Source organism: Bos mutus, chromosome 24, assembly GCF_027580195.1.
Source record: "Bos mutus isolate GX-2022 chromosome 24, NWIPB_WYAK_1.1, whole genome shotgun sequence".
NCBI classification, from domain to species: domain Eukaryota; kingdom Metazoa; phylum Chordata; class Mammalia; order Artiodactyla; family Bovidae; genus Bos; species Bos mutus.
The window spans coordinates 46,892,618-46,907,019 of record NC_091640.1 but is presented as its reverse complement, the minus strand read 5'-3'; the positions used below and the strand labels follow the sequence as shown (position 1 = coordinate 46,907,019).

The 14,402-nt window shown below is 38.2% G+C and overlaps 1 protein-coding gene across 3 annotated transcripts in view; it reads left to right on the top strand.

Moving 5' to 3' along the window:
• HDHD2 (haloacid dehalogenase like hydrolase domain containing 2) overlaps positions 1-14,402 on the top strand; it is a 49,503-nt gene that overhangs the window by 18,165 nt on the left and 16,936 nt on the right. For all 3 annotated transcript variants that reach the window (XM_005908073.3, XM_070361919.1, XM_070361918.1), the window contains exons 3-4: positions 1,244-1,452; positions 7,732-7,816. In XM_005908073.3, the coding sequence (XP_005908135.1) occupies positions 1,244-1,452; positions 7,732-7,816 (294 nt within the window). The remainder of the gene's footprint in view (positions 1-1,243; positions 1,453-7,731; positions 7,817-14,402) is intronic.

Here is a 14,402-nt window from a genome sequence, read left to right as displayed (position 1 = left end):
GATGTTTTTGCTTTCTCTGTGATCCAGCAAATGTTGGCAATTTGACCCCTGGTTCCTCTGCTTTTTCTGAATACAGTTTATACATCTGTATAAAGTTCTCAGTTCACGTACTGTTGAAGCCTAGCTTGAAGGATTTTGAGCATTACCTTGCTAGCATGTGAAATGAGCACAATTGTGTGGTAGTTGAACATTCTTTGGCCATTGCCCTTCTTTGGGATTGGAATGAAAACTGACCTTTTCCAGTCCTGTGGCCACTGCTGAGTTTTCCAAATTTGCTGAAATACTGAAAGCAGCACTTTAACAGTATCATATTTTAGGATTTGAAATAGCTCAGCTGGAATTCCATCACCTCCACTAGCTTTGTTTGTAGTATTGCTTCCTGAGGCCCACTTGACTTCACACTCCAGGATGTCTGGCTCGAGGTGAGGGACCACATCATTCTGTAGGACCAGGAAAATATTGTGTTTTTTTTTTTATTAAATCTGGACTATTATGAATTCTTTTTCTGATACCTGATTGCCAGTTTAGGTTCCAAGAAGTAGAGTATGAAATCAAAAGCAGATTATGAAATTTTGTATGAAATTTTACATACAAAATCCCATATGTACATAGTTAAAGGAGAAAGCACATTCTAGTATATCTATAAAAATGACATGTTTCTTTCTCCAAGTAGTTTCTCTTTGTAAACTTAGTAGCACATTAGGGCTTAGCCAGTGTCTAATTGGCTCAGAAGAAAGAACTCTTGAGGTGTCCTCTGTCTCTTAGCATAGGGGGTCAGACCCTGTCCAGAATGCAGGCCAGAGTATTTGTCTCAGCCCTATAGCTGCCCAGCTGTGTACAGCTGAGCCCAGTCATTAATCCTGTAGGCCTGAGTTTTCTCTCCTTCAGAAGGTTACACTAGGTAGATAATCTCAAGATAACTTTCACCTCATTCTGTGAGTACAGTGGTTACTCAGCTTTGGGTCTTTGTTTTCACTTCTTTGCTTAAAACCTGGTAGTGAAATTCAGTTAAAAGTATAGAAGGCCCTTAAAAAGGTAGCCTTTATAGCCTTTGTAGATAAAGCGGCCCACAGGGTATGGATAAGCTGTAAGCAGTTTTGTATAGGTTATAAAACCTGTTGGCCATAAAAACACTCAGTGACTTACCTTTCATTTTTTGACCTTTGGCAAGTGCTACCAAATTAGGTTTTATGGTGCTAGAATGTAAAAGCTGCCTGGTGACGCCTGAATTATGCTTTTCCAGGTTACGTGCTACTTCTGTAATGGTTAGGTTTGTGACCAATACGACCAAAGAGAGCAAGCAAGACCTCTTGGAAAGATTGAAAAAACTGGAGTTTGATATCTCTGAAGATGAAATATTCACGTCTCTGACTGCAGCCAGAAACTTGGTAGAGCAGAAGCAAGTCCGACCCATGCTGCTGGTTGATGATCGGGCTCTACCTGATTTTAAAGGTAGGAGGCATTTGGAAAGATTTAAAAATTAGTTCTTGATATCTGCTTATAAGTCACTCTTAAAACTGGATGTTTGGAAGCATTTATTCAGATTTCCTCTTACTGAAATAGTCAACAGATATGGTGTTTCTCAAACCCTTTTTGACTGCCATCCACAGTAAGTGAAACCCATTGCATAGAAATTCAGGACATATGTATGTGTACTTGTACATGTTAAATAATACTTACTCTTACTGTGTGACATGTACTCTGTTTTCTATTTGGTTTGAAAAGTGAAAGTGTTAGTCACTCAGGACTCTTTGCAACCACATGGACTAGCCTGCCAGCCTCCTTTGTCCACGAAATTCTCCAGACAAGAATACTGGAATTGGTATCCATTCCCTTCTCTAGGGGATCTTCGCAACCCAGGGATCGAACCCAGGTCTCTTGCATTTCAGGCAAATTCTTTACCATCTGAGCCACCAGGGAAGCCCATTTTCTGTTTGGTTTACTTGTGTAATTTTCATGCTGCTAAGAGCCATCCAGATTAGTTTCACAATCTACTGACGGATCATGGCCCACAGTTTGAAAAAGCACAAGTCAAGATTTCTCTGAGCATTGCTGTCCTCATTCCTGGAGCCACTGTATTAATTTGACTAGATAAATAACATGTTTAAAGATAGATGTCATTCTATATAGTGTGAAGCTTTTGCAATGACCATGAAATATTTTCAATCAAGGAAAAATAAAACTTTTCTCTTGGAAAAAGCCTAAAAACTCTGGAAAAATATCCTAGTGTTATGAAGCTTTGCCACATTGCTTCTTTTTATAGATGATAGAGTGAAGTACACAATATTGACAAAATAAGTATAAATTATAAATTCATAATTATAAAGCCATGTTATAGCTTTGTAAATAATAATCTGGAAACCTATGCATGGATAAATGCAGAACCTCAAAACTTATACTATCAGGAAATATAACTGTGTTATCAGTCAGAATTATTATTTGTAAGAAACGGGAATCAGCTTTGGCTGAATTAAATGAAAATAAATTTATTAAAAGATCTGACGGAATATAAAATGGCACAACTCCTGTGGAGAGGAAGTTGGCAGTAGCTCTCAAAATTGCATGTGAAGCAGTATGGCCTTTTGTAGGACTGCATCTGCAAGATGTGGTGGCAAATATGTGTAAGGGCTTATGAATAAGGTTGTTCATTATGACCTTATTTGGACCTCATTATGACCTTACAAGACTGGGAACAACCCACATGTTCACTGGAAGAGACTGATTAAAACTAGGATATGTCCACAAAATGGGAGGAACGCTTTATGGCTGAAAGGCAAGTGATGACGAATTCTGTCTCAGTAAGGTATAGAAAACCTTACACATTTTCTGTGTAAGAAAATGAGAGGGAAATGGCTATGGCTATAAAAGTATTTGTCTTATATTTGTGAAAGGAAGCTGAAGGAAGATAAGTGAAAAACTAGTAAAAATGGTTAAAGGGGGAGGGCAGGAGGAGGAGATGTGATCTCTTTAAATAAAAGTATGTTATTATCTGGTTTTGATATTGGAACCAGGTGAATATTTTACATATTTAAAAGACAAAAAGTTAAAAACAAGCCAATCCCTAAAAACCAAAAACAGATCAAAACAAATGAACTGTATATAAAGTTGATGACATAACCACTCAAAGAATTACTTTACATGACTTTAAAATACAGTATTCTGATAGTTCATTCATAGGGCATAAATTGAAGGATAAAAGAACTGCAAAGAAACCTAAAACTGCATTAGTAGTCCTAGTGTTTATTAGTAGTGTTGATGTTATTTTATAATTATAGATGCATTACAGGATAAAGTGGTAGTTATGCTAGTATTATTAGTACTCCAGACTTTAAGTGTAAGTGAAAAAAAATACAAATATAAAAATCAAATAAGGTGTGTGTTAATTTTGAATTAAAAATATTATGATCAACTCCCTTGTTCTTTTTAAAAATACGTACTATCTAGATCTAAAAAGGCGTAGAAGCAATGAAACCCTGTGGTCAAACTGTAGTGCTACTCTGATTTCCTACTTTAGTTCTGTGAAGAAATGAGAGATTCTGGATCCGCAGGGATTGTATGAGGCTGGGATAACTTAATTTTTAGCAAGGAAATTATTGAAAACTAATAAAGTCATGGCTAAAGGACACTGAAGCCAATTTGAAGGGATAATTTGAGAATCAAAAAGAATAATGATTGTAATAGATTGCAACACATCTTATATACAAAATGATTAAAATGATACTCAACCCCACAAAACTCATTGGTCACTATTGGAGGTTGTTAGGGCAGTAACTCCGGAGAACGCAATGGCACCCCACTCCAGTACTCCTGCCTGGAAAATCCCATGGACGGAGGAGCCTGGTAGGCTGCAGTCCATAGGATCGCTGAGGGTCGGACACGACTGAGCGACTTCACTTTCACTTTTCACTTTCATGTACTGGAGAAGGAAATGGCAACTCACTCCAGTGTTCTTGCCTGGAGAATCCCAGGGACGGGGGAGCCTGGTCGGCTGCCGTCTATGGGGTCACACAGAGTTGGACACGACTGAAGTGACTTAGCAGCAGCAGCAGCAGGGCAGTAACTCATTCTGAAAATTGGCAAATGAAACAAGGATTTATCCTGCCTTTCCTATTTTAAGTGTATTTTAGAGTAACTAAACATTTGATGAGAGTAAGTTCTTTATAGAAGAGTTCTAGCTAGTAAATGCAGAAAGAGTGGCAGAATTAGAAAATCACATTTGCCAAACCCCAGTGAAATAGGCAACAGTGTCAACAGATTTTAAACACAGTAGGTGAAGAATTGATGAGGTTCAGAATGGAGGGATCATGCTGACTCCACTTGAACCAGCTGATCAGTCTTAGCATCACTAGATGAACAGCCAGATCCCTTGTGCTTCGTGATGTGATATAATAGAGCATCGCCTATGAGATAACCTTGCTTAGTAATTGAATGTGAACTTAACAAAATCTCTAGATCCAGTTACTGGTTTGTATGAAATAATAAGAGTAAAGGAACAAATTAAATGATAATCATAAGCAACCAGTTGAATCCAGAAAGTAGGACTTTTTCCAAGATCTAGGTGCTTTAGTAGATAAGACTGACAGAAGACTGTTGCTGTAGAATGAGAAGTAAAGGATAATAATGAAATACTATATGTGGACCTTTTTGGGTGTCAATTACATATCAGATATAAAAAGACGTTTTTGAGACATTTGGAGAGATTCAAATGTGGACTAGGTATTGAGTGATTAATAAGAATTATAACTGGGCTTCCCTAGTGGCTCAGTGGTAAAGACTCTGCCCGCCAATTCAGGATACACAGGTTCGATCCCTGATCCAGGTAGATCCCACATGCCATGGAGCAACTAAGCCCATGGGCCACAGCTGTTGAGCCTGTGCTCTCGATCCCGGGATAGCAACTAGTGAAGCCCATGCGCCCCAGAGCCTGTGCTTCTCAAGAGAAGCCACCTCAATAAGAACATAGCACAACTGGAGAGAAGCCCTGCTCTCTACAACTACAGAAAGGCCTACACACAGCAATGAAGACCCAGTGCAGCCAAAAATAAATGAATAAAAAAATACTATCGTTAACTTTGATGGTATAATATTAAAGTTTTTTTTTTTTTTTTTTTAAGGTCTTTATCAGTTAAAGATATATACTGAAATATGAAGGGGTGAGATGATGGATATCTGGGGTTTACTTTTCAAAGACTTTAGAAAATGGAGAGAATCATAGATATAATTGGCAAAATGTTCAGTTCAGTTCAGTCGCTCAGTTGTGTCCAACTCTTTGCAACCCCATGAATCATAGCACGCCAGGCCTCCCTGTCCATCACCATCTCCCGGAGTTCACTCAAACTCACATCCATCGAGTCGGTGATGCCATCCAGCCATCTCATCCTCTGTCGTTCCCCTTCTCTCATCCTCTGTCGTCCCCTTCTCCTCCTGCCCCCAATCCCTCCCAGCATCAGAGTCTTTTCCAATGAGTCAACTCTTCGCATGAGGTAGCCAAAGTACTATTGCAAGAGGGCATCAGAGAGCTGCTGCTGCTGCTGCTAAGTCGCTTCAGTTGTGTCCAACTCTGTGCAACCCCACAGATGGCAGCCCACCAGGCTCCCCTGTCCCTGGGATTCTCCAGGCCAGAACACTGGAGTGGGTTACCATTTCCTTCTCCAGTGCATGAAAGTGAAAAGTGAAAGTGAAGTCGCTCAGTCGTGTCCGACTCCTAGCGACCGCATGGACTGCAGCCCACCAGGCCCCTCCATCCATGGAATTTTCCAGGCAAGAGTACTGGAGTGGGGTGCCATTGCCTTCTCCACATCAGAGGGCAGACACACTGAAACCATAATCACAGAAAACTAGTCAATCTAATCACACTAGGACCACAGCCTTGTCTAACTCAGTGAAACTAAGCCATGCCCTGTGGGGCCTCCCAAGACGGGCGGGTCATGGTGGAGAGGTCTGACAGAATGTGGTCCACTGGAGAAGGGAATGGCAAACCACTTCAGTATTCTTGCCTTGAGAACCCCATGAACAGTATGAAAAGGCAAAATGTTGGTGACTGCTAAAGCTGGGTGATGGATACATCAGAACTCATTATGAGCTAGTCTTTCCATTTTTTAACATCATTTATGTGTCTGCAACAACAAAAAAGACTGTTTGGGTGGCCTGTAGAACTAACCGCCCAGTGGGGGCTGGGGTAGGTCTCCGGGGTTGTGCCCCAGGAGCAGTATGCAGCCCCTCGCGTGCAGAGCTGATCTGGCGTCCCCAGTGTGCCTCTGCACACTGCCCTCTGCAGCTGGCTTGTTGACCCCAGCGGCACTGGAGACTGGAAGTTCCAGTTTGCCCTCCTGCCTCAGAATTTCCAGTGGCATTCTCCCAGTTGCTTTATGTTCCTAGCTTCCATTGAAGAGCCTGGGGTGAGCGCTTTTGATTGGCAGAACCTCCGTCTCAAGCCAGTACCCATAGCTGCAGAGAGGCTGGAAATACAAGTAGGCAGGGTTTTCAAGCGAGGGTGAGATCTGCTCCTCACCAAGCCTTATGAGCTAGTGGATTCCCCGGCTGTGAAAATGATATTCAGAAACTGGGCTGCCAAAAATAATGACACATACACTCTGTAATTAGTATATTTATATTTCTGGGCCAGCTGAAGTACTGCAAAACAGTCTTATCCAGACCTTTTACTTTATTTGAAGAAAGATTCTGGTTGTGCAGCAGTGAGCTAGAGTTGGCACATCTAAGCAGAATCCCTGGTCTGGAAGAAATCTTTGTTATTTAGTGTAAGACTGAACTTGCAATATGGAAATACCCAGAGTCGATGGGTTTTTGAAGGGAATGGAAATATCTTGGCTAATATTGAATATCTTAGCTAGTGGTAGATGGAGAAAATAAAAAGTGTACAAAAACTTCAGCTTTTCACTATAGCCACTGATTTTATTTTCTCCCTTCAACAAGCTGTAACCAATTACTCAGTACTCGTGGCTGCCGGTTAGGAGGGAATTGAAAATCTTGACTATCTGCTCTTTCTACTACTACTCCTCACATTTTGGTAGAATTGATAATGAGAATGCTTAAAGGCAGGCAATAAGAGAGGCAAATAGGAATCGGCATATGAATAATGCACAGACCCTTCAATCAGAGTTTTAGTAACTGTGATAGTGAATACCCTCGTTTGGTTCTTGTATCTAAAGTCTTGTCATCAGGTACCAAGGCCTTAAAAGATGTTTTCATTATAGAATGATATTTGTGGAACTAAATGTGGATTAGGTGTCGTGTAGAAAGCTGTAGGATCTACAGTGCATTCCATGTTTATCACGACTGTGTGTGCCTCAGCTATGTGGCTCAGAAAGTCTAATTTTCTTTGCCTCTTAGCTTTCCAGTCCCTCATCAGTTGCTATTGATCTGATAGCTCATAGAGAACTGTGGCTGTTCTTGTTGATTTTAATGAGTAAAGCTTTTTGAAGTTACAAATTGTTACTTGTTTGAGAACATCAGGTTACAAGTTTTAGTTCAGATCTTCTAGTTACTCAATAGGGTAAGACTGCAAAAGTAATATACAAAACTACTAGGAGACCTTTTTTTTTCTTTTAAGTATAGCTCATACTTCCAAAGTATACTGGGCAGGATAATCTCTTAAACTTCAGATTATTGCTACAACAAAAATTCGGACTTGGTTGCCTAAAACTGCTTTATTATAAATCGTGACATTACTGTTAATTGCATTTTTCAGTAATTTTTTCTTCACATTTTCAGGAATACAGACAAGCGATCCTAATGCTGTGGTCATAGGATTGGCACCAGAACATTTTCATTATCAAATTCTGAATCAAGCCTTCCGGTGAGTCTTTAGCTATTTATTTTTCATGTGATCATATACTCACTTCTTCTCTTCTTTTTCTTTTCTTTAAATAATTTTATTCATATATTTATTTATTTTTGGCTGTGCTGGGTCTTCATTGCTGTGTGAGCTTTCTCTAGTTGTGGTGAGGAGGGGCTACCCTCTGGTTCTGGTGAGAGGGCTTCTCATTGAGGTGCTTCTCTCGTGGAGCACAGGCTCTGTGGCATGTGGACTTCAGTAGTTGGGGCTCCTGGGCTCTGGTGCACGGGCTTAGTTGCTCTGAGGCATGTGGGATCTTCCCCGTCACAGATCGAACCTGTGTCTCCTGCATTGGAAGACAAATTCTTTACAACTGAGCCACCAGGGAAGACCCCCTTCTTCTCAAGTCTTTGTCATGTAAGGTTATACATGTTTTACTTTCGGCCACCTAGATTGTACGTGAGAACAAATATCTTAAAGATCACTTCAAGATCAATGTTAAATAATATTTATTACTGTCTTAGTTTTTTTTTTTAATTATCAATATGTTAAAACGCAGTGATCACTGCAGTTTTTCTGATTTATAGGATCAATATTCTGGGGCAGAAATTCACAGTCAAATTGCAGCTGTTAAGCTCAGAGTTTTATCTTTTATTGTCACTCCTGTGACTCTTCACTAACTGTGATCTCTGAAGGAAAATAATATCCAGGCTGACTCACCCATAATAGTAAATGTGATTCTCCCTCCAGTGAGAATCCAGGCTACCAAAAAAAGTTGTCAGGTTTGACCATACTTTCAAACAAAGTATTTGATGAGTGATAATGGTTGGATGATCTGGGATTTTGGGCAGTAGGGAAGAAGAAAATTAGGTTCTGGTAGTGTCAACATGACTTGATGGACAGTTGGGTCAGGGGTGAAGTAGAACAGTGAGTCAGGGAGGACATCGAGATGTCTAAGTGTGTGTAATGGAGAATGTGCTCTGTGTGGGCTCAGGAGGTGATGCGTTTAGGGTGAGGTCCTTTGAACTGTGGGCCTCTAAGTGGAGGTGTTCCAGCGGCTGTTGGTAGAAATTGGAGAACCATAGCCTACAGGTAAAATGTTATAAATCTTCTCTTGCGTGTGTGTGTTTTACCTGTAGGACCTTCTCACTGCTGTTTCCAAAAGGCAAGCTGCATACTGGTTCTACTTCCTAAAATAAATTGAGTCAAAATTTATTTGCAAATCTGCTCTAGAGTGAGACTGATTTAATTTTTCCCCTTGGATTTTTCATTTTTATAAACTTTTCATTTTTTATCTTGCCTTTTACTTGTTGGATATTAAGCAGTGTGATTTGCCTTTAAATTTATGACAAGTTAAGTAGTCCTACACATTGCATAGATGTACTTTAACTTAAAAAAGATTTCTTTAACAGCTTAGTAAATTTTTGGAATTTAACATCATTTTATTACCAGTGCAAAGGTGTTCAAGAATCACTCTAACTTATACTTGATGTAGAATTCACTTCTTGATGTAAATATATGTCCTAGAATCAGAATGTTAAAACTTGTTACAAGGTTCACACATCTGGGCACATTATTTGATCTTGAAGATGGCTGTCCTCATGTACAGTCTGTGTGGCCGGAAATAACACTACTGAATGCACTTTTGTCTGTGACTCTCGGTGTCTGTGATAGTCAAGCCTTCATTTAAATAAAAACAAATTCACTTTTATAATTGCTCAGACATTATTTCCCAGAGATCCACTACTATGCCAGATAACTTGAGTATTAAAATTTCTTTCCTTCACCTACTTCAGTTTTCTGTTCTAGCTTCTTTGGGTATAGAGGTACAAGGGGATTATCTCACCTGCTCCTTAAGTAAGGTTTGTAACTATACCAAAAGCAGTTTTCATTTGAAATGGAGAATCTGCTATTATTTCTTCCTTCCGAGTTTACCCCCTACTACATTTTATTCAGTTCTTGAACCACAGAATTCAAGGAGAAGGTATTGATTGATTTTAGCTGGTAATTTGGGAAGGACATATTTAATAGGAAGTTGGGAGGTCTCTGTCTTAGATAAATACTAGACTCAGGGTAATAAAAATGTATGTTGACATAATACTGAATTTGTAATTGCTCGGATGCTGTCTTAATTAGTACACTTCCCTAACCATATTGATTTTTTTAAACACTACATTTTAAAGCATTATAGTGCACTTATAAGTCAACTCTAATTTCACAAATGCACTTAACAGCTGGTTGGAAAGTTAACAGAAGGATTTTAGGTCTTGCCCTTCTTTGCATATTGATGTCTCCACAGAGACTGTGCCTTCCAACCAATGACTACAGCTGTTTGGATTGTGAGTGGCAAATATAGACATCTCAGATGAACCACCAATTAGTTAAATTACTATTCAGGTTTATAATGAGAATATACATTGGATTTTAAATCCTGTTGCATTGAATACTAGCTTTAGAGGCATATTACCCATAGGCAAATATATCAGCCTTCCATGTTACACAAATATGTCTAAAATGTCTGAATAAAATTGAGAGCACTGAATTTTAAAGGATTGATTTTAGGGAAGGATAGGAACCACCAGTAGGGAATAGAGGTGATTTGGGTTTGGAGTCTATGAGACATTCAAATCCTAAAAGCCACTGATGTCTTTTTTCCTTTTGCCTAGTACTAAAAGGTATACAGCCATGAAATTAAAAGACGCTTACTCCTTGGAAGGAAAGTTATAACCAACCTAGATAGCATATTAAAAAGCAGAGATATTACTTTGCCAACAAAGGTCCGTCTAGTCAAGGCTATGGTTTTTCCTGTGGTCATGTATGGATGTGAGAGTTGGACTGTGAAGAAAACTGAGCACCAAAGAATTGATGCTTTTGAATGTGGCGTTGGAAAAGACTCTTGAGAGTCCCTTGGACTGCAAGGGTATCCAACCAGTCCATTCTAAAGGAGACCAGTCCTGGGTGTTCATTGGAAGGACTAATGCTGAGGCTGAAACTCCAATACTTTGGCCACCTCATGCAAAGAGTTGACTCATTGGAAAATACCCTGGTGCTGGGAGGGATTGGGGGCAGGAGGAGAAGGGGACGACAGAGGATAAGATGGCTGGATGGCATTATTGACTAGATGGACGTGAATCTGGGTGAACTCCGAGAGTTGGTGATGGACAGGGAGGCCTGGAGTGCTGCGATTCATGGGGTCGCAAAGAGTCAGACACGACTGAGTGACTGAACTGAACTGAAAAGGTATAAAGTATAATATAGTAAATACCCATATGTCTATCAACCAATTTAAGAAATATAAGTTATCAACATGTTTGCTATCCCATATGTATCCCTCCTCAATTTTGTTAGCCAAAGCCCAAAAGTAATCCGGATGGTGAATTTTGTGTTTATTATTGCATTTCTTTATACTTGTAACACATACATAAGTATTTCTGGACAATATATAATATTATCTTGCATGTTTTATACTTTATATATTCATCAGTTTGCTTTCTTCTCTAGAAACAATGTATGATTCATCAATATGAATACCTGTAGGTCTAGTTCATTCATTTTCTCAGTTGTCTTATACCACCTTGTAGGAAGGTCTTTTTTTATCTTCTGATGTATTAGGGGAAAAAAGCTTGAGCATTTTAGTAATGGACCAATTTTAATTAAATTTGATGTTATCTATTAGGAGAAATGCTACCTGGGTAAGCAGATCACTTAATCTAAATGAACTTAGCATTAACAAGCCCAAAAATAAGTAATACATCATTGTGGAAATTTTGAAATGCTCAAAAAAGAAATGTGAATAAACAGAATTACCCATGATTCTCCACCTAAGAGATCGACAATTAATATTTTAACATACGACTAGTTTGATCGACAATTAATATTTTAACATACAACTAGTTTGTTTCCAGGAACATATATATAGCCAAAACTGAGAATGTATATATGCTGTGTGGTTACTTGCCTTTTAAGTTTTTCTATATGCTTAAATATTCTTCTAAAACATACTTGATTCCCAGAGCATTTTCCACTTTAAAAAGTGTCATGCATTTCTGATTGTTGGTTATTTCCAGGTTTTATGAGTTAAATTTAAAAAAAAACTTCTGAACATATTTGTTAAGCAATGGTTATGTTTCCATAACATGTTTTCTCAGAAGTATAGTTGTGAGATCCCAGGAATTTTGGGAAAAAACTACATGGAATTGCTTAACCTAAGAAAAGTTCACAGAAAAAAATATTTTCTAAATTAAGAGCAGCTGTTCTCCGGCTTCTCTAGGAGCTTATTAAAATGTTGTTACAACTAAAGTGACATCATAGCTTTCATATTTAAATGCAGAGATGAAGGCTGCTTAAAAAAAAAAAAGTTTTATGTTTTGAACACTTTGTTAATGACTTCTTTCCTATAATTGTTACAAGGTATGAGAATCCTTCTGAAGTCTTAGAGGTATGCAGAAACCAGTTTCTCCTGTGTTTTGGGAAGAAATTCTTATCCCCATAAATGGTTTCTGTTGAATGTTGGATTGCTTTCCTTTCCCCTTCTCATTAAGAAAAATAAAAAGTTTTATATTTAATATATTCAGTTCCTTAGAAAGGGAAGAGGAGAAGGGGAGGGGAAAAAACTCAACAGAAATCAGTTTCTGCTGCCTTTGTACCACAACTCCTGAATCTTTTCTGAGAGCCCTGGCATAAGGAATTCTAGAATAGTGTGGCAGCAGGGCTTAAATTAGAAATATTTCTTTGGGCTTTTTCCATTTTGAAAGAGCTGACTGCTATGCAGTCTTTTTAATTAAAGTCCAGACTATAAAAATAAAACACTCCGGAGATAAGAAATTGTTGAAGACTTAAGAACTTGAGTTATTTAAAGCGTTCCATTAGTACATGCAGAAGAACAACTTTATATGCCAATTTGAAGATCACGGAATACCGAATTGAGTTTAATGTCAGTTACTACTCATTTTTTAATTAACTGGGAGATTCTTTTATGATCAAGGCAACTCTTGCCACTCGTAAGCGAAAGGTTTAGGTGAGTAAACTACATAAATACAGTATTACTGATCTTTTAAAATTTGATGTATAACCTATACAGTAAATTATACAGATTGTCAGTGTACAACTCAGTAAAAATTGACACATAGATACAGCAGCATAACCCCCACTCTGATGAAGATACAAAACATTTCCAGCACCCTAGAAGGTTCTCTATGCTAGTCAGTACCACACCTTCCTCAGGGAAACCGTTACTCTGACTTCTGTCAATATTGCAAGTTTTCAATCTTCATATGATTGAAATCATACAGTTGTAGCATTTTTTTTATTTTGGTCTACTTTTGAGATTTATCCAGGCTGTTGCATGTAGCAGTACTGTGTTTTTGTTTTGTTTGTTCTTTATTTTTCTTGTGGTATTGTAGTCTGTTGTATGGCAATTCCACAATTTATTCGATCAATAACGGACATTTGGATTTTTCCATTTTTGGCTCTTAAGAAAGCTTCTATGAACGTTCGTCTACATGTTTTTTGGGGACATACCCATTTATTTCTTTGGGGTCTTTATCTGGGAAATTACTGGATAATAGATAAGTGCCTGCTTAGCTTTAGTCAATATTGCTAAGTAATTTTACACAGTGATTTTATGGAGTCATACGTTCCCACTAGCTATGAACCAGAGTTCCACCAGTCTCTCCTTAGTCTGTGTCACTATGGCTATTCTTTCTGGTGTGTATAGTGGTATCTTACTGGGTTTTAATTTGTATTTCCCTAGTGAGTAATGTTGTTGAAGCCTTTTCACATACTTACTGGCCATTGGGTAACTTGTTTTGTGATCTCCCCATTCAAATGTTTTCTCCTTTCTGAAGCTTATAGTTTTCTTAGAGGTTTGTTGGAGTCCTGTGTGTGTTGTGTATACAAGTCTTTGGTTGGATATATGTCCTACAGATATCTTATTTCTGTCGGTGGTTTGCATTCTCTTAATAGTATGAGAACAGGACATTTTTAATTTTGATGGAGTCTAATTTGTCAGTATTTTCTTCTGTTGTGCTTAACCCACCTCAGGGTCATGAAGATACTCTCCATATGTTTTCTTCTGCAAGCTTTATTGTTCTACCGTTAGCAGTTAGGTCTAGGGCTTGTTTTGAATGGATTTTTATGAATTGTGTGAAGTAAATTTCACTTTTTTCTTTACAGATATCCTGTTGTTTCTGTAACATTTACTGCGTCAGATCCATTCTTTCAAGAGCCTCACAGAATTGCAGTGACATTTTAGTGCTTTGACATAAATCAAGTGACTATGTAAGTGTGGCTCTGTTTCACATTTGTGCAGTTCCACACTGTCTTGGATACTACAGCTTTATAATAAATCTTAATGTCTGGTAGTATACATTCTTTAACTCAGTCCTTTTTAAGATTCTACATCCTTTCCATGTGAATTTTGAAATCAACTTGTCTGTTTCTACCAAAAAGGCTCACTAGGAGTTTGATTGGTCCTTCATTAAATCTACAGATTTGGGTAGAACTTACTGAATAATAGTGTGCTGCCAGTGTATGAAAATGGAATATATCTCCATTTATTTAGATTTTATTTTTACATTTTTCAGCAGTATGGGTTTTTTTTTTTTTT